The sequence below is a fragment of the Tachysurus vachellii genome, chromosome 11 (assembly GCF_030014155.1).
Source record: "Tachysurus vachellii isolate PV-2020 chromosome 11, HZAU_Pvac_v1, whole genome shotgun sequence".
Classification (NCBI taxonomy): Eukaryota; Metazoa; Chordata; class Actinopteri; order Siluriformes; family Bagridae; genus Tachysurus; species Tachysurus vachellii.
In genome coordinates this window covers 12378664-12399062 of record NC_083470.1, presented here as the reverse complement: position 1 = coordinate 12399062, position 20399 = coordinate 12378664, and the positions used below count along the sequence as shown (strand labels likewise).

Below are 20399 nucleotides of genomic sequence, written 5' to 3'. Positions count from 1 at the left end.
GCTACGGTTTGCTCTAAACCACCTGTTTTGCTTTAATCCCGAACCGGCGGCTCAGATGCGGAGATAATCAGAGAAAGACGGCTGATATCCTGCTCTGTCAAACAGCTGCGGGTTCCTTTCTCATTATCTACAAACTTGCGCGTTTTTCCTGCCTGTGATCAGGGACGCGTTTGAATCTCTGGGATTTGCGCGTGAATTTATTCGACTTTAATCAATGGGTTACGCAAACCGCATAGCAGGGTTCTAGCTATATGAACGAAGTGCTGTGTGTGATTCGGTTTGAGTACAGTACATAAATGGGACTTAGTGGAGACTGATGCTGAACATCATGCACTGCGTAATGATGAGGTGAAAGGGAGCAAAGCAAATCCGACATGAATGAGGAGAACCGGAAAAGTAAGTCTTCAACATTCCCTTCAATTTCAGTTTTCCACTCATGTGAAGGCATACTGTATGGAATGGAGTCCCAGTTACACAGTGACCAGTTACAGTGTTTTTGGGGGAAATCTATGCGTAAATGTGGCTTTGCGCCGCTTGGGAGAACAATTGAGAAGAAAAACTCGACTAATTCCAGAAGCAGAAATATGCAACAGAAGCTTTAATGAGAAATGAAGGTTATGCGCCTCCAGCTGTGCCGAATGTTATCAACCCATTTCCTGCATTGCATTGGCCAGATGTTGCTGCTCCACATTTAATCTGACACATTTCAGGAATTTATTTAAACGTCTTCAGATTGTTTACATGCAATCTCAAAAAAAAAAAAAAAAAAAAATATGCTAAATAAGTGAGCTGCATTAATGATCCTAAGCTGCCTGTTACATTATATCATATATTATGAGACTGAGTCATGTAATACATTGACATCCACATGCAAATGCATTCTAAGTTATAAATTATACATAAGTTTTAAAAGATTGATAAATATTATAAAAAAATAATATATTTATTTAAAAGATTGTCCAAAGTAGTATTTCAGTAGTATGAACACATCAATTCAATTTTAGATACAGAAAAGCCTTAATTTATACCAATATCCTCTTAGTACAATGTTGAAGATGACACTCTGTGGGTTTGTGAGGTGAGTCTTGTTTACATGCAAGATTTTTATCATGTCAATCTGCATCAAAGACATTTATAGCATAAAAGAAATCTGTGAATCAGAAATATTTTGATTGGAGTGTGACTAAAAATTAATATTGTTTAAAACAAAACATTTTTTAATTTTTTTCTGCATCGTCTTTTAAGGAACGACCGGGTTCACTGTTAGACAGAACTGTTCTGTCTGTTTTGTTATATGATGAAAACAAGAATTAAAGATGGTTAGACTTCACTTTATTCTTAATAGAAATAAGAAAATTAAACTAGTAAACAGTTCAGTTCTCTCTCATTCCTGTTATGTGGTAGCTGGGCTGTTATTTAGCCAGCAGATAGTCAAATGAGTCCACAGGTATAAGAGCACTGAGAAACCTCTGTCCCAGAATCCTTTTCGGTCACACTGACTCTGTCCTTGCATGGAAGTAGGTCACATCTGTCACAGTGTGGCTCAGCTCACCTATTGTAGAAATCTCATCTCCTCACCACAGGCAGGGGCTGATTAGCACAGCTTTGCTTTCAGGCTCCTTACAATCAGAGGTTTTCACTGCTGATTTTTCAATATGAAAAAAAGAAATCACAACCGACTTTCTTAAGAACACAGTACAGGTTTGAATGAGTAAATGTATATGTATTAAACTATTTAAATATTACAAATAATAAACAATTATGCATTTACATACTGGAAATGCTTATTCCCGAACGTTCCCCTAATTGCCGAACCCAAACTTTACATTATGTGAAAATGTTGGTTGGAAACATTTAGGATCATATTTAGTAAATTAGTATTAAAATGTGTTTAAATATATATTTGTTGATTTTTAAATTAGGAAAATAAAACATTATATAAGGAATTTCAAACATTGATGTTGTTCATTAATAATAGTATTTATTTAAAAAAATTGTATAAAAAAGTAATAATCCTTAAAGTGCAGTGCACTGATTGCATAAGAGGTATATCTGCTGGGTGAGTAAAACATAGCTGAGTGTCAGTCATGTGTAGTTCTGACCATGAATTTACGTGCATTTTCTTAAATGATATTTGCTTAAGCAGCATTACATCCAGCACCACACTCTAACTATTTAAAACTGATGTTTAATACATATTATTATTATTATTATTATTATTATTATTATTATTATTATTATTATTATTATTATTATTATTATTATATACACTGGAAAGACTGGGAAATGTCATCTGAGGACAAAATTATTCACCCACACACCCTCACACACATACAAAAGTAACTGTCGGAGAAAAAACTGATGTAACAAATAACTGATCAACTGCTATTTAATAAGATACCAAATAAATGGTGGAATCTGTATTATTGAAATAGTAATAACAATTTGTGTAATAACTACAAATACAACAATATGCCTGCAATATTCGTGATGTTTTTATGTATTAGATTTTATATCAGATGCCTTGGTCTTGTGATCTAGACACTGTTGCAAAAACTGTTTCTGACATTTAAATTTTCTGTTGTAATATTGTATAATGATTTTTATAAGCTTTGTTTGCTTATATTTATGATGTCAGGTAATTAATTAATTTAATTTAATTGGACTGATTATGTGTCAGTTGTGAATTTGTTAGATTCATGGAAGACTAAGCAGCTGGTCATGACAGAGTTAAACCTCTCCACTCTGCCCTGTGCTCTTTTCAGGTAATGGGTACTCCAAAGAGTCAGAGGAAGGTGGCGGAGAAGGGGAGGAGGAGGAAGAGGGTGGAGGAGAGGGGGTTGAGAGAGAAGAGGATGAGGAGGATGACTGGGAAGACAGTGAGAAGCCGAGGATAAATCGCACAGACACACTCAACTCCAACACCAGCTCAACAGGGACACAAAGGAAGAAGAGCCAGCATGGCAAGAAGCAGGTGCAAGGCTCCAACCAGGTTCAGCGAGCGCCAAGAGCTCTTTTTTGTCTTAAGCTGAACAACCCCATCCGTAGGGCTGCACTGTCAATAGTCGAGTGGAAGTATCCTTCAGCATGAGTGCAATTAAAATGGAAAGTGCTTTTTATTTCAGCACATATTTGATATACAGTGTATTTAAAACAAATATGTTTATGTTTGCCATGTGCACAAATATTAATGGGACATTTTCACCTGAAGTACAAGTCAAACAAAAAAGTATAAATATATGATTGATATAATCTACTTGTGACTAAAGTAAAGAATGGTAGATCTACATTAGTTCAACTGTGTTGAAGCACCAGAAGATGGGTAAAATGTGACTATGAAAGGATGCACATGGTCAGGCTGTGGCATTCAAGCGATGATTTATTGGCATTAACAGGATCAAAGTGTAGCAAGAAAACATTCCCTACACCATCATCTCCACAAGCCAGGTTGGGTCTATGGATTCATGCTGTTGCAGCCAAATTCTGAGTTAACTCAGAGATTGTGTGTAAAAATCCCAGGAGATCAGCAGTAATAGACATACCCGAACCAGCCAGTCTGTCAATCATGCCGTGGTTCAAATCACTGATGTCACAGATTTTTACAGTCTGATGGTTAATGTGAACATTGTAATGTGATTTTGTGCATTGCACTGCTGCCACACTACAGATAATACTGTATAAATGAGGTGAACAAGTATTCCTACTGTAACAAATGCTCTGTGACAGTATACCTGGACCCTCTAACAGGTTTTGGGACTTCACGGCTCTATACCTAAACCTGGTTTTGACTTTATTGTGATTAGTGATTCTACACATAAAATGTTCTTTAGCTCAAGAAACAAGGTTTATTCTTGCCTGATCTCTTTTAATAAGAATATATATACAGTTTGAAAATTAAGGCCAATATTCCGTGTGAGTGCTGTTATGGAACCTAAAAACTATTCAGGAACTGACCTGTGCCAGGTGGCGCATGTTTATTTCAATAGAGTGTGGACCACACCGTATATGAATGCACTCATGGGGCTGGGCTTTGAATAGTGTGATTGGTTGAAGCTCACACACAAGTTCCTGGATAAAATGGCAGACACAGAAATGACTGAATTCCTTCTTGAGATGTGAAATGAAGAAAGCTAAGAATACAACTGATCAAAATATGAACAAACCCTTTGACTAAAATTCTTCACCAAAACAATTCAGCGACAGGCTAAAAAACACTTTAAATACAAAAGACATTAACAGGAATCATAATGATCAAACAGAAGTAGTGACATTTAGAACTGCGTAATCAGACTTGGATTAGAAAGGAATTTGAGGATGTGAGGTTCTTGGGAATGAATTCAAGACTATTGGGAAACCCTAAAGCTGTGCTGGTGTCTCTTATCTCTTAACATCTCTCATGTTTCCTATTAAAACTAGAAATTAAATAGGTGTCTGCTTTTATTTTTAAATGTTTTTTTATTTATTTATTTTGTAAATAATATGAATATAAGACGTGTCCATCACAATAACTAATCTACTGCTTCCTTGACTCAGGTCTTCAGACCTTTTGATATTTTTATTCTCCTAGCCATTTTTGCTAACTGTGTGGCTCTGGGAGTATCCAAGCCTTTTCCGGAGGATGATTCCAATGCTACTAACCATGATCTGGTGAGTAGTAATGATCCCAGAGAAATAAATTGAATTTGAAATTTTAGGATCAAGGTCTGCCTTGGTGTCTGAAAGACTGATGATTTTTAACATGGCGTTCTCAGTCTTAACATAGATTCATTCTATTCAAATTAATATACTAAAAGGCACACTTTGTACTTTAGTTGTAAAACAACACCTTAACACTACAAGCATTTCAACTGGCCATTTGTTGGGAGAAGAAAAAAGAAAACCAGATAGAAAGACAGACAGATAGACAGATAGATAGATAGCAACTCATTTGAAGTTTCTGATCTACTGATTTGTTCACCTGTGTTCAATAAGGTAGGTGTTTCCTTTGACAATTGTAACACACACATAGGTTAACCTCAAACCAGCCAATAGATTTTGGGATTGGGAAAAGGCATATTTATCTAATTTTTTTCTAAGCCATTGCATGGGAAGCAAGGTCACTGTGGTCCGAACACATTTCTAATGTACAAACATTATCCACTCTTCTAATGTTTCCCTTTTTCTAATGTTTGCAACATACCTCGTAGTAGAATTGGTTCTGTATATCATAGACGCACTGTTTGCACTTACTATACACCTTGTTTGTGGGAAGTTCTAAATTTAAAGCAGATTATTTTCTGTGAAAGGTCCTGGCAGCAACATAGTATTTATATTTAACTAGTCAAATTTAATGTAAAAAAATGCAACAACCTTGTCCATTGAACCTCCTCTACTGAAAATGTTCATGGAGAGTAGGCATGTGCAGTGTGACTGCTAACTCAGTCAGCTGCTATTAGAACTCCTTGCAATGTTTGACCACTCTGTCGAGCTAAACAATGCAGTGCATGCTGTCCACAACATCTAGAAAGGTGGCGAAATTAACAGTACATTGAATTATATCTTTTCTATGAACTGGTTATTCATTTATTCATTTCCATTTCCTTTACATACTCAAAAAAGATCATTAGAATTAATTAGTATGAGGACATTGTGAAGAATAGATACTGATATATCTGTATAAGGTTCATACATTGCATTATATGGCCAAAATTCTAGTGGACACCTGACCATCAGACCTGTACTGTATGTGCTTGTTGAACAGCCCATTACAAAATTAATATTAGCAGAGAGTTGATCCCTCTGTTGCTGCTATAACAGACTCCACTCTTCTGGAAAGGTTTTTCACCAGTTTTTGGAGTGTGGCTGTGGAAATGAGCCCATCCAGCTACAGTATAAGAGCATTAATAAGGTCAGGCACTGATGTAGCATGAAGAGGTAGCAATGTAGTCATTATCATGATAAAACAGGTTTGTGCTTGACACGTTTAGATTCCATGAAGTAAAATCTTAATGCTAATATTTCTATATAATTCCATATAACTACTATATAATCCCTTTAACAAGGTGTAGATCTGTTAGGTGAAATAAATCATTTGTTCTGGTGAATCATAATATTTAAGCCACAGAGTTTATTTTTCTAAAAATGCACACATGCTAGTGAGGAGATGATGCAATATGCAAAAATGTTTGGTCTCACTAGTGAATCCCAGGATTTAATTGCACCAAAACAACAGTTTAATCTCTGCCCTGTCAACCTTGTGAGCTTTTACATTTCTGGAAACCTTTAACATTATTTAACAGTAATAGATTAGCTTGTTCATATTTGTGGTTACTGTCTGTGGAGATGGAGAAATTAATTTCCTGTCAGCTGAATATTGCAATCATGTGTAGCCAAGGCTATGAGCACATGTGGCCAATCCACCTTTTCCACATGTGGACTATAATCTCTTTGAGTGCTTCAATTTATATTAATATCCAATAAAAATAAGCAAGTTTAATCCCCCCTTCCCCCATGATCCAAATGCTGTCTTGGTGCTTTGGTCCTTTATATTCAGAGTATGACTGTGTTCTTTAGCTGTGATGTCTTAGTGGCAGTCTTTAAAGGAACAGAGGATCCCATCTGCGGATTAGGAAGTCTGCATTATCTAAATGAATTGTGTGCTTTGTATAGAGTGTTTTGCGTGCTGCATCCAGAACATGATACACACACTTTCAACCTTTGAAAGGTCACAAATTTCAAAAGGATGAACAGATCAAAAAGGGCCCTGGGTCAACACTACTCCACTAAATGGAGATTTGAGTATATTTGGCTTCTTTTTAAAGCAACACTAGAACAGAAATTATTCCAACCCCATGTTTATCTCTCTTTGAGAATTGAACTTAATGGGACATGTATGAGAGAAACTCTCAGAGCTATATGAGTGCCATTTATGCAGGGGAGCATGCATGGCATCGCATTAATGCATAGACGCTTAGTGAACCAAGCAGTTGTTTGCTAAGAGGGGTTACTAAAGGGCTTGTGAGAGAAAACCAGAGAAAGAGAGATAGAAAGAGAAGCCTAATAAGGTTGCACATCATCACACTGTTGGAGACTGGATCCTTCAGGCATAGCCTTCTGCCAGTCCCATTGGAGCGGCAGTATGTGAAGAGGTGAAGCTGTGCAATTTGCATGCAAATGAAGCTAAGCAAAGTGCTCTGAACATTAACACTTAAATATATTCAGTACTCCGAAGAAACTGGAATGATGAAAATGCATGTTGGAAAATTTTTTTAGTCTCAGAAAAAGATTTCTCAGACAAACTGAAATAGATATAATATTGATTCATGTTCATGAAGATTTTCACACTGCATGTACTTCTAGCATATTCAGGTTTCCAAGTCAGAGGATGTCTTTTTCCTAGATGTCTGTATTAAGGCTTGGATTTACTAAATGTTTAAGTGTGAAAACACAACTTTATACCATGCACAAACAAAAACGAACAATTTCTTTTACTTACTGAGTCTAGGGAGGATTGCATCCTTCAATTGAACAAAATAACAACATGTAGGTTTGTATATAAAGAAAAGGTGATGCATTAAGTGGTGCAATGTGGCAGTCGAAGGCGGGGGCCTCGGCGACCCAATCCCCGGACACGGAATCTGGCTCTAGGGACATGGAATGTCACCTCGCTGGGGGGGAAGGAGCCTGAGCTGGTGCGGGAGGTTGAGAGATACCGACTAGAGATAGTTGGGCTTGCCTCCACGCACAGCTTGGGCTCTGGAACCCAACTCCTTGAGAGAGGCTGGACTCTCTACTACTCTGGAGTTGCCCGCGGTGAGAGGCGGCGCGCTGGTGTGGGCTTGCTAATAGCCCCCCAGCTCAGCAACCATGTGTTGGAGTTCACCCCGGTGAACGAGAGGGTCGTTTCCCTGTGCCTTCGGGTCGGGGATAGGTCTCTCATTGTTATTTGTGCTTACGGGCCAAATGGCAGTGTAGAGTACCCGACCTTCTTGACGTCTCTTGAAGGGGCGCTGGAAAGTGCTCCGACCGGGGACTCCGTCGCTTTACTGGGGGACTTCAACGCTCATGTGGGCAGCGACAGTGACACCTGGAGGGGCGTGATTGGGAGGAACAGCCCCCCTGACCTGAACCCGAGTGGTATTCTGTTATTGGACTTCTGTGCTAGTAACTGTTTGTCCATAACGAACACCATGTTCAGGCATAAGGGTGTCCATCAGTACACATGGCACCAGGACACCCTAGGTCGGAGGTCGATGATCGACTTTGTGGTTGTTTCATCTGACCTCCTGCCGTATGTCTTGGACACTCGGGTAAAGAGAGGGGCGGAGCTGTCAACTGATCACCAGTTGGATCCGATGGCGGGGGAGGAAGTTGGACAGGCTTGGCAGACCCAAACGTACTGTGAGGGTCTGCTGGGAACGTTTGACAGAGTCTCCGGTCAGAGAGATCTTCAACTCCCACCTCCGGCAGGGCTTCAACCAGATCCCGAGCGAGGTTGGAGTTATTGAGTCCGAGTGGACCATGTTCTCCACCTCCATTGTCGATGTGGCCGCTCGTAGCTGTGGCCGTAAGGTCTCTGGTGCCTGTCGTGGCAGCAATCCTCAAACCCAGTGGTGGACCCCAGAAGTAAGGGATGCCGTCAAGCTGAAGAAGGAGTCCTATCGAACCTGGTTGGCTCGGGGGACTCCGGAGGCAGCTGATAGGTACCAGAGGACCAAGCAAGCTTCAGCCCAGGTGGTTGCAGAGGCAAAAACCCTGGTCTGAGAGGAGTTCGGTGAGGCCATGGAGAAGGACTATCGGTTGGCCTTGAAGAAATTCTGGCAAGCCGTCCGGCGCCTCAGGAGGGGGAGGCAGTGCCCTGCGCACACTGTTTACAGTGGGAGTGGGAATCTGCTGACTTTGACTGGGGACATCCTCGGACAGTGGAAGGAGTACTTCGAGGTTCTCCTCAACCCCACTTACATGTCTTCCACTGAGGAAGCAGAGGCCGGGGGCTCAGTTGTGGACTCGTCGATCCCCCAAGCTGAGGTCACTGAGGTAGCTGAGAAGCTCCTCAGTGGCAAGGCACCGGGGGTGGATGAGATCCGCCCTGAGTACCTCAAGTCTCTGGATGTTGTGGGGCTGTCTTGGTTGACACGCCTCTGCAACATTGCGTGGCAGCTGGGGACAGTGCCTCTGGACTGGCAGACTGGGGTGGTGGTCCCTCTGTTTAAGAAGGGGGACCGGAGGGTGTGTTTCAACTACAGGGGGATCACACTCCTCAGCCTCCCCGGAAAAGTCTATGCCAGGGTACTGGAGAGGAGAATTCGGCCGATAGTCGAACCTCGGATTCAGGAGGAACAATGCGGGTTTTGTCCCAGTTGTGGAACACTGGACCATCTCTATACCCTTGCCAGGTTGCTGGAGGGTTCATGGATCTGGAGAAGGCATTCGACTGTGTCCCTCATGGTGACCTGTGGGGGGTGCTCTGGGAGTATGGGGTCCGGGGCCCTCTGCTAAGGGCTGTCCGGTCCCTATATAACAGTAAGTCACATAGGGACCGGCAGTAAGTCAGACTTGTTCCCAGTGCATGTTGGACTCCGGCAGGGCTGCCCTTTGTCACCGGTCCTGTTCATTATTTATATGGACAGGATTTCTAGGCACAGTTGGGGGCCGGAGGGAGTCCGGTTTGCGGACCACAGGATTTCTTCTCTTCTTTTTGCAGATGATGTTGTCCTGTTGGCTTCCTCAAATCAGGATCTTCGGCGTGCACTGGGATGGTTTGAATCGAGATGAGAATCAGCACCTCCAAGTCCGAGGCCATGGTTCTCAGCCGGAAAAGGGTGGCTTGCCCTCTTCAGGTTGGTGGAGAGCTCCTGCCTCAAGTGGAGGAGTTTAAGTATCTTGGGGTCTTGTTCACGAGTGAGGGAAGGATGGAGCGGGAGATCGACAGGCGGATCGGTGTATCTTCTGCAGTGATGTGGTTGATATACCGGTCTGTTGTGGTGAAGAAAGAGCTGAGCCGCAAGGCGAAGCTCTCTATTTACCAGTCGATCTACGTTCCTACCCTCACCTATGGTCATGAGCTTTGGGTCATGACCGAAAGGACAAGATCCCGGATACAGGCGGCCGAAATGAGTTTCCTCCGCAGGGTGGCTGGGCGCTCCCTTAGAGATAGGGTAAGGTGCTCGGTCACTCGGGAGGAGCTTAGAGTAGAGCCGCTGCTCCTCCACATCAAGAGGAGTCAGCTCAGGTGGCTCGGCATCTGTTCCGGATGCCTCCTGGACGCCTCCCTGGGGAGGTGTTCCGGGCATGTCCAACCGGGAGGAGGCCCCGGGGAAGACCTAGGACACGCTGGAGGGACTATGTCTCTCGGCTGGCCTGGAAACGCCTTGGTATTCCGCCGGAAGAGCTGGAGGAAGTGTCTGGGGAGAGGGAAGTCTGGGCGTCCCTGCTTAGACTGCTGCCCCGGCCCCGGATAAGTGGTAAAAGATGGATGGATGGATGGATGGGTGATTGCTGGCTTAATCTACTATTGCCAAGCATTGAAAATTTAAAGCTAATATATAGTAATAAGTATGTACAGTACTTAAATGAATAATGACACACACAAAACGATACTGTATTGAAGTCAGCTTTAGTATCTGAAAATAAATCAGTCAATCAAAATTATGACTTGTGATATTATCATAGTAAAGTTACTCTAGTATTCAAGATAGGATCTAGTCGAAATTACTTTTGAGCATTTCCAATTTGCATACCATGTGTATTTCCTTTTTTTTAGATGTTGGGTGTAGAAATATTCTGACGGCATTTTGTTAGCTCATTATTTCATTTATTCTTTCATTTTCACGAAGTGTTTATAAATAAAATTGTCCATAAATACATGTATAATTACTGTGTCTATCCTTAAAAGGCAAACCACACACACACACACACACACACACACATACACTAAACAATGCAATTTCTTATTTCAATTATTTAACACTTATTTAGATTAAACTTATCATTAATGACTTTTTAAATAAAGACAGCAAAGGAAAAGGTGACTCAGCATTTTCCCCATTACTCATTACTTCCTATAATCAGTATTCTGAAGATAAACCTGAAAACAAGTAAAATACCAGCAGTCTTAGAGTCTGAAACATTTACCTGCTACATCATAATTTATTCAAACAGTGTTATCGATACACATCCACTTTTTTACCTCAGCCATGGTGAAATAATTGACCCTTATGGTTGGGGCTGTCTCTGTGCCTGGCTTAGAGGAGAACTGAGGCACCATGTTGTTTGGGATGGAGTACCTTTCTCAAGGTCAGATATGCATTGGTACAAAGAAAGTAACTTGAACCTAAAACACAAAGAGTAGCTCACCATCTTATTTCAAGATTTTTTGAGAATAAGATGTTAACCTCCGTGGATTTTCTACACAAAAAATATCCTCTGAACAAAAAATCATGTCCTAGTGGGAAAACAGATATGAGGCTACACAAAACATACCCTTGAAGGTCTTGTACTGTGCGTAATCATTCTCTCCCTGGATTTTCTTCTAAGCCATTCATAAGGTACAAGACCTTCAGGCAGAGGACAAAGAATGGCTTTACGTGTCAGAGAGGGGCAAAGGAACAATTCAGAGAAAGTGTGAGAGAGAGAGAATAGTGTGTGAAGGGGTCAGGAGAGATGGTAACTGCCTGTTCTTTTTTGGTTGTTTTAAATGCTCTTGGCTCTGATAAGCAGCTTACTCTTCTTTCCTCTTTCCATATCTTTTCCACATGACTCCATCACTCATTTTTGCCCCTATATCTCTCTCTCCATCCCCCACTTTCTCTCTCCACCACTGTGTAGATGCTTAAAGCCAGATTTCAGATGGCAGGTGCAGAAGGGGGAGGCATGTATTTAATGAGTGTGTGTGTGTGTGTGTGTGTCTGTGTGTTTGTGTGTGTGTGTGTGTGTGTGTGTGTTGTTTCTCCTTGCACTGAGCCAACTCATCTCTGATCCTTCTGCAATGTTAATATTCCATAATATCCTATTAGTTTTCATTTGTCCACTGATATAAGATATAACATATTGACAGTTGTACAGAACTGTAGCTTTATGGCTTTTCAATTTTTGAAGGAAAAAGAGTTATTTTTCTTCTGCAACTTCTTCATATATTTCTTAAAGCTGTTTTGTGACAGCATGTCTCACACACACACACACACACACACACACACACACACACACACACACACACACACACACACACACACACACACATTCAGAGTGAGAGAGAGAGAGAGAGAGAGTGAGAGGCTGCTGACAGATTGGTAATCCTTCAAAATGCTCACTAATTCCCCATCCTTATTTTAAAATCAAATGTGCTGGATCGTGGAATCTCTCTCTCTCTCTCTCTCTCTCTCTCTCTCTCTCTCTCTCTCTCTCTCTCTCGCTCTCGCGCTCTATTTTGCTTTCTCTTTATATCTTTCACATTCTTTAGACCTAGATGAATAATGTGCAGACTGTGTAAGCAGGGAATCAGTCCAGTGTACTTTTCCTTATATATATATATATATATATAAAACATAAATATAACATAAATATACCTTTATATTCCCTTTTCATAATTTGCACTTGAAGCCGTGTGTTTTAGTCTAAGACTATGGTTAAACAGAAATGATCATAATCTATAACCATTTACAGTAGTGGTGACTTAATGTATATGTATTATGCAGTATAATTCTTATGGTTTGTTGGTTTTGGGTTTTATTTTTTGGTATTCATACACTTAAAAAGTAAGAAAGTAAAAAGTCCTTTTTTGTGAAGAAGTTTATTAGTAATCATTTTGGATAGATTTTTGTCCTCTCTCTTTTACACTCGTCAGTTCACTGATGGTTGAGGGCACAGCTCTCTTATGATCCCACCACAGCATCTCAGTGAATCTCACCTTGTAGGTCAAGTTAAATATGAGCTGTACATATGTATGTCTAACAGCAGCTAAGCTAAACCCCGTCTAATCTTCCATAATTTAGTGAATTTTAGTGACGTGACATGCGGTTAAGTATGGTGACCCATACTCAGAATTCGTTCTCTGCATTTAACCCATCCAAAGTGCACACACACAGCAGTGAACACACACACCGTGAACACACACCCGGAGCAGTGGGCAGCCATTTATGCTGCGGCGCCCGGGGAGCAGTTGGGGGTTCGGTGCCTTGCTCAAGGGTACCTCGGTCGTGGCCGGCCCGAGACTCAAACCCACAACCTTAGGATTACGAGTCAGACTCTCTAACCATCCCTCATCCCTCATCAAATGAAAATTACAGTTAGGGCTTACAGTACAAAGGTGATTCATTTGCTTGTTTTGAAGAATCAGTGATCCGTACATCTAAATGTTTCACAGTGCGTAGGTGTATATGAAGAAAGTCTCAGTTGACACTATAAAGTGTGTAAGGTGACAATATAAAATAAGTGGTTATGCTTTCACATTTTTGTTAATAGGCAGAAACATTATGTAATTATACACACACACACACACACACACACAAACACACACACAAACACACACAATTTATACATTTTGTGATATTGTTCAAATTGTTCAGATTAATGAACAATTCTGTGAACATCCTCTGTGTGTACAGGAACAAGTGGAATACATCTTTCTGGTCATCTTCACTGTAGAAACCTTTCTAAAGATTCTGGCCTATGGTCTGGTCATGCACCCCAGCTCCTACATCCGCAATGGCTGGAACCTGTTAGACTTTGTCATCGTCATTGTGGGGTATGTTATGGTGGTGACCTTCCTTTTTCCCTGTGTCAGTGCCTAGATAGATAATCCCTCACTTGCATATTTATTTACACCCTTATTATATATTCAGCTGGTGCAATACCTTGCAGTTGCTTTCCAGTAGAATTACTGTTACACCTTCCCCTATTTCTTCCTGCTGTTATCTTTTTTTACTAAAAAGTTACCTGAATATATGAAGATGAATAAAACATCCTGTAAATGTTAGGAAGGTTGTAAAAAACTTTTTTTTGCCCTTTATTACATTTGTCATTGGATACTTGGAATATTTATGGATTTTCAACAAATGCTTCTTCTTCTTCTTCTTCTTCTTCTTCTTCTTCTTCTTCTTCTTCTTCTTCTTCTTAGCAATTATTATTGTGTAATACCTTTTTTGTGCGTGTGTGTTGTAGATTGTTCAGTGTAGTGTTGGAGACAGCAACCAATAAATCTGGGGAAACACATCACATACCAGGGAAGCCAGGAGGCCTGGATGTGAAAGCACTCAGAGCTTTCAGAGTCTTACGACCTCTCAGACTTGTTTCAGGAGTGCCAAGTCAGTCTGTGTGTGTGTGTGTGTGTGTGTGTGTGTGTGTGTGTGTGTCACGGTGTGTGTGCAGTATGTCACAGTATACAGGCTGTATAGAGAAATTCAAGTTGTAATGTGCAGACTGTGTAAGCAGGGAATCAGTCCAGTGTACTTTTCCTCATATATATATATATATGTATATATATATATATATACGTATATATATATATATATATATATATATATATATATATATATACGTATATATATATATATATATATATATATATATATATATATATATATATATATATATATAAAACATAAATATAACATAAATATACCTTTATATTCCCTTTTCATAATTTGCACTTGAAAGCCGTGTGTTTTAGTCTAAGACTATGGTTAAACAGAAATGATCATAATCTATAACCATTTACAGTAGTGGTGACTTAATGTATATGTATTATGCAGTATAATTGTCATTCAGAGTCTTACGACCTCTCAGACTTGTTTCAGGAGTGCCAAGTCAGTCTGTGTCTGTGTGTGTGTGTCACGGTGTGTGTGCAGTATGTCACAGTATACAGGCTGTATAGAGAAATTAGGATCAGGAAAATAACTAATATAATATCAAGAAAATAACTAATATAATATTTTATAAGGCTCAAAAATATTTACAATGCCAGTATAATGCCAGTATCATACTACAGTACCATCTAATATGAATCAATATGAAAAACAAACAAAAAACCTGGAAAACAAGACAATTTATTAGCACTGTACAGTACAGCTATCTACTACAGCATGTAAGAGAATGAGCATGAAGCTCCTATTTCAGAAGGTACATCCATCATTTTTACTGATAAATATTTTTATCTATAAAATTAGATAATGTTTCTCACTACAGAGATTTTGGACTAATATCGTGTAAAGTATGTGCTGAGTACAAGGCTGATTAACCTTGATTAGGATTATGTACTAGATTGTATGTGGCACAGGCTTTTTGGCCCTTGTGGCAATTGTGTCCCATTCAATAGCTGTAGTATAGAAGCATGACTAAGCCCGGATTGTTATTACAGCCTCTGGAGTTGCTTAAAATCTTCACAAGAGCTTGAGTCATCTTTGTAGCCCAAAGTCATGATATTGTACAGTAAAGAGTTCAATCAGAGCTAAGGCAAAGATGCTTGAAATAATATACCGTATGATCATAGCTTAAACTACAAAAAGCATATTTGAATACTGCAGAAGTTTTTTTTATCAGACACTACATTTTCTTTGTATTTTCTACAGTGATGAATTTTGAAAAGATGTGGATAAAAAATATTGGGTGACATTTGTTCTTGTTTGTAGTAATCTCGTTATCTGTCTTTTTTTTTTAAATCTCCAGGTTTGCAGATTGTGCTGAACTCCATCATGAAAGCTATGGTTCCTTTACTTCACATCTCTCTTCTTGTCCTGTTTGTCATAATCATCTATGCAATAATTGGCCTGGAGCTCTTCATCGGCCGCATGCACAAGACATGCTACTTTATCGGCACAGGTTAATGCTCACACACAAACACACACGTTGCTTGCACAAATGTACACACTGTACATACATATATTTTGCAATAAACTAGAAGTGTTAGATTGACAGTGTTAAAATGAATGTATCTAACATTAATGACATCAATATGTCAGAAATTACATACAAGATATAAGGAAATACATTCATGGAAATAAACTCTGAAATCACATTATGAAAAATAATTATCTGTCATGTAAATTATAATGTAATAATAACTGTTAAGTGTAAACAGTTAAATTACTTAGCGCATGTGACTTTTTGGAATTATGGACAAACGTTGAATGTAAAAAAAGTGATATGACATTTAGGTTAATTTGCAATAAATTACAACAAATTTCTCATTCTCTCTAAAATCTCACTCTCTTTTTCTCTCAGATGACTTTGCAGATGATGACCCGGTTCCATGTGCATTCACCGGTCATGGTCGGCAATGTATCGTAAATGGTTCAGAGTGTAGAGGAAAGTGGGATGGGCCGAACGGCGGCATCACTAATTTTGATAATTTCTTCTTTGCCATGCTGACTGTTTTCCAGTGCATTACGATGGAGGGCTGGACCGATGTTCTTTACTGGGTAAGCTTATATATATATTATAATATTATAGGATGCCTGTCACATACATATGCACATACTGTATGCACACCTGGGCTGAATTCATGAGTCATGGTTAATTTGCATAAAATTGAGAGAATCAATATTCAAAGATTGGAATTGAATAGAACGTGAATGGCCCCCTGTTTCTATATCTCTTTCTAGTGTTAACATGCTAGGTGTTTTCCCACATTCAATTGACCACAGATGTCTATATGTGTGCATGTACTGTATGTGACAGACATAATATACAAGGTGTCTCCTTGCCATGCGCCCGGTGTTCCTGGGGAAGTCTTTGAATACACTGTGGCCCAGATCTGGATAATGTGTTACACTGAAATAAATGACATCTTAGCAAGCAATTATATCCTGATTATAACCAAAATGATCTAGTATTTCCTATGAAAAGATTATTAAACCTTCTTCTAGACATGTTTGACTAATTTTAAGGTATTTTAAATTGAATTGTAAGCATTTGTTCCTAGAAAGAAGCTAAAGTGTCTGCCAATAGATTAAGAAATTGTAAAACTTAGAAATAGTTAATAAATAATAGTAAATAACTTAATAATCTTTGAATTAGTTTACTTTGACTAATTTTAAGGTAATATCACTTGCTAAAATATAATTTTCTACTGTGTACTGAAGATGAATGGATGAATGAAATGAAATAAAATGAAATGAATGAATGATTAAATGCTTTGTGCTTTATGCTTTGTGTGTTTTCTTTGAGTAGATGAATGATGCTATAGGTTTTGAGCTGCCCTGGGTCTACTTTGTAAGCCTGGTCATCTTTGGATCCTTTTTTGTCCTCAACCTTGTATTGGGTGTGTTGAGCGGGTAAGTAGACAGACAGACAGACAGACAGACATTAACACCAGCAGTGTATGTTTCTATAAACTGTTCTTTCTTATACTTGTGGTAAATTTGAAGAATTGTCTGTTGTCCTGCAGGAAACTGTTAATTATACATTGCTGTTAATAGAACTGGGACTGTTCAGGTGCAATATATGAAGAGTTGGAAATGATCCTTTCTTTTAGTGTTGATATTATCGTCTGTCTTTTGAATGATCCGATCACAAGCACAGACAAATATGTTTTTACACATGTCTCAAATATGTCTCTGCTCACTGCTTATGATCTCATTAAGTCAGTAGGTTTTCAAAAAGTGCCAAAAAGCCCCAGATATACCAGAAAGTAGCAAAACATTTTGTGTATTTAGTCACTGAATGCCATTTCCTTCATAAACTGTTGGACAATAAGATCAGTTTTAAAAAGCTGTTCTCAAACTGTCAACTGGCAGTGGTGCAGATGTTCTACAGCATCCCTGGTCTGATGCTGAGCTTGGGTTACTGTCTGTTTGAAGCTTCTGTGCATGGTCTGCTCCGGGTTCTTCATTTTCCCCCCAACCCTATAAACCATGCTAGTGCTTGGATATATGTGTCTGTGTTTGTATACGCCATGCAATAGATACCACATTTTATTCAGATTATGTTCCTGCCTCACACCCAGTTGTTCCAGTGATCCTGACCTAGATAAAGTGCTTACTGAAAGTGAATGAGAGAGTGACAGCTGCATTTAGTCAACCCATAGCCACAGACATGACAGGGATTAAAAAACATGATTCCCCCAATCACACAGCTCTAATGACTACAGTGCACAAGGCTATAAACTCCAAAACAAAAGCTTCATTGTAGCTATACATTTCTGTGTATATTCAACAGAAAGGAGATTGTCATGGTTACATTTGGACTGTTTGTTTCATAGATTTAGTATAGCAATTATGGCCATAATTACTGTTATGATGCCATTCAGTAGCTGTGTATACAGCCAAAATATTGCTCGTTCTAAATCAAGGTTAAAATGATATCATTCTCTATGTAATGAAGCATGTTTAAAAACATTCAATTCATCTCCATTGGCAACAATTCTATAGTAATGAGCAGAGAATGATAACGCAACGCACGGATATGAAATATGTATGTATAGCTAGTATGCATGTTATATATAGATTAAATGTATGGAGAATGCCTGCAGGTTGCAAATGAACTTGTTGAAAAAAAATTCCACTCTTTATATTTATGTGGCTAGACAGTTCAAAAATAACTCAAATGTATTAAAAAACCCTGACCTAGCAGTCTTTTTGATTCATTACTGTTCATCCTAGATCTCTGTGGTGTGTGTTTGTGTGTGTGTTTGTGTGTGTGTAGTGAATTCTCTAAGGAACGAGAGAAGGCTAAAGCACGTGGGGATTTTCAGAAGCTACGGGAGAAGCAGCAGCTGGAGGAGGACCTGTGTGGCTATATGGACTGGATCATGCAGGCTGAGGACATTGACGAATTTAATGAGGACGGAAACAGACGTGAGCTCATGCATGCACTTCCCTTTGATTCAACATGGCACTGTATCTTAAATTAATAAACAGAAACCATAGCAAATAATTCTCTGAATTAAAAGTATGTATGCATACTTAATAATAAATATAATAATAATAATAATAAATGTATTTATTAATATGGTGCATATGATTCTTTCCCTAGGCTTTATTCCAAAATCAAGCTAACGCTAGTGTCCTGCTCTCCCTCTCAGGTGTGACCCTGCGTGACCTGGCTGACAAAAAGCGAGGAAAGTTCAGCTGGTTCACCCACTCCAACGAGACCCACGGTACAGCCAATCAGAGGAAGCCTTTCTACTCATCAACTCCACCTACCAGCTAAATATAGAGCTACTTGACTTTAGCTCGAATTGTACATCATTGTACAAAATCTGGGCCTCTCTCTATTTGATTCGCAGTAAATGACTTGACCCTGTTCTAGATTTGATTGCATGTATGCAGCTGACATTCAAAAAATAGAATAGCTCTCTTCAAATTTTTTTTTTGCATTTTTCCCACCATGCCTCTGTATTTAAACACATTGTCTTTTAAACACATGTTTCTCTTTCTTTCTTATTTTGTAGCAAGTCTTCCAGCAAGTGAAACAGCCTCAGAGAACACAGAAAATATAGATGAAGAACACACTGACTGTTGTGCTGCTTGCTGGTAACACACACACACACACATACACACACACACACACACACACACACACACACACACACACACACACACACACACACACACACACACACACACACACACACACACACACACACACATTATGTTAGTTGTTCATGTTAGAGGTGCAGTTGGTCAGCTGATGCTGCTCTTTGCCTTGCTGCAGTGTCTCATTACTTCCATTAAGTGCACTTCATAGTTTTAGGCATTTTTGGTTTGTGTGTCTCTTGTCTTATTATTTCTCTGTTCTGTTCTGTTCTTTCATAGTGCTTGGATAATGAAAAACCCCTGCTGGTGAGTAAGAGTCTGAGAGTTTACTGCTAGCAGATAAAACAGAAGGTTAATTAACATGCCAGAAAAAATGATTTCATGCCATGGTGCCATGTCCTCCAGCTATTAGCCTCCAGTTTATGTTCTTAATTAGCTGTTAAAAACGATTAGGGTCATGTTGGATGTTTTAGCAGGGTTTTTATTTATTTATTTAATTTTTTTTTGGAAATGCTCCTCAATGATCTTAGTTTAATGATCTAAGTATAAAAGCTATAAAACTTTTTGCAACCTTTTAACTGTAAAATAAATTCCACATAACAGATGTTTACACAGAGCCTTTTATTTCTGAAATTTCCACACCTTAGTTTATAGGTCTACTTTAAGTTATTTAGGTTTAATTAAACATATTTGGTAAGACAAATAGGCTAATAACTGTAAGAACATAATAATGCATGTAATAACTTTAGTGATAGTGGGCTGTGATTTCCAACACTGTAACAAAAATGAGCGTCCTCTAGGTTACACTTCCTGAACTTTTGGTTTATTGCTCTAAATCCTATTCTAACACACACACACACACACACACACACACACACACACACACACACACACACACACACACACACACACACACAATAATGGGAAACTACTTATATTATATTAGTATTA

General features: G+C 39.1%; 1 protein-coding gene across 3 annotated transcripts in view; it reads left to right on the top strand.

Annotated features, from left to right (window-relative positions):
• Positions 1-20399, top strand: part of cacna1fb (calcium channel, voltage-dependent, L type, alpha 1F subunit) — a 44630-nt gene continuing 24231 nt past the window's right edge. For all 3 annotated transcript variants that reach the window (XM_060880913.1, XM_060880912.1, XM_060880910.1), the window contains exons 1-12: positions 1-396; positions 2766-3075; positions 4542-4647; positions 13581-13720; positions 14137-14279; positions 15640-15792; positions 16195-16391; positions 17143-17246; positions 18616-18767; positions 18995-19069; positions 19364-19445; positions 19728-19754. In XM_060880913.1, coding sequence (XP_060736896.1) covers positions 375-396; positions 2766-3075; positions 4542-4647; positions 13581-13720; positions 14137-14279; positions 15640-15792; positions 16195-16391; positions 17143-17246; positions 18616-18767; positions 18995-19069; positions 19364-19445; positions 19728-19754 — 1511 coding nt within the window. In that variant the 5' untranslated portion in view covers positions 1-374. The remainder of the gene's footprint in view (positions 397-2765; positions 3076-4541; positions 4648-13580; positions 13721-14136; positions 14280-15639; positions 15793-16194; positions 16392-17142; positions 17247-18615; positions 18768-18994; positions 19070-19363; positions 19446-19727; positions 19755-20399) is intronic.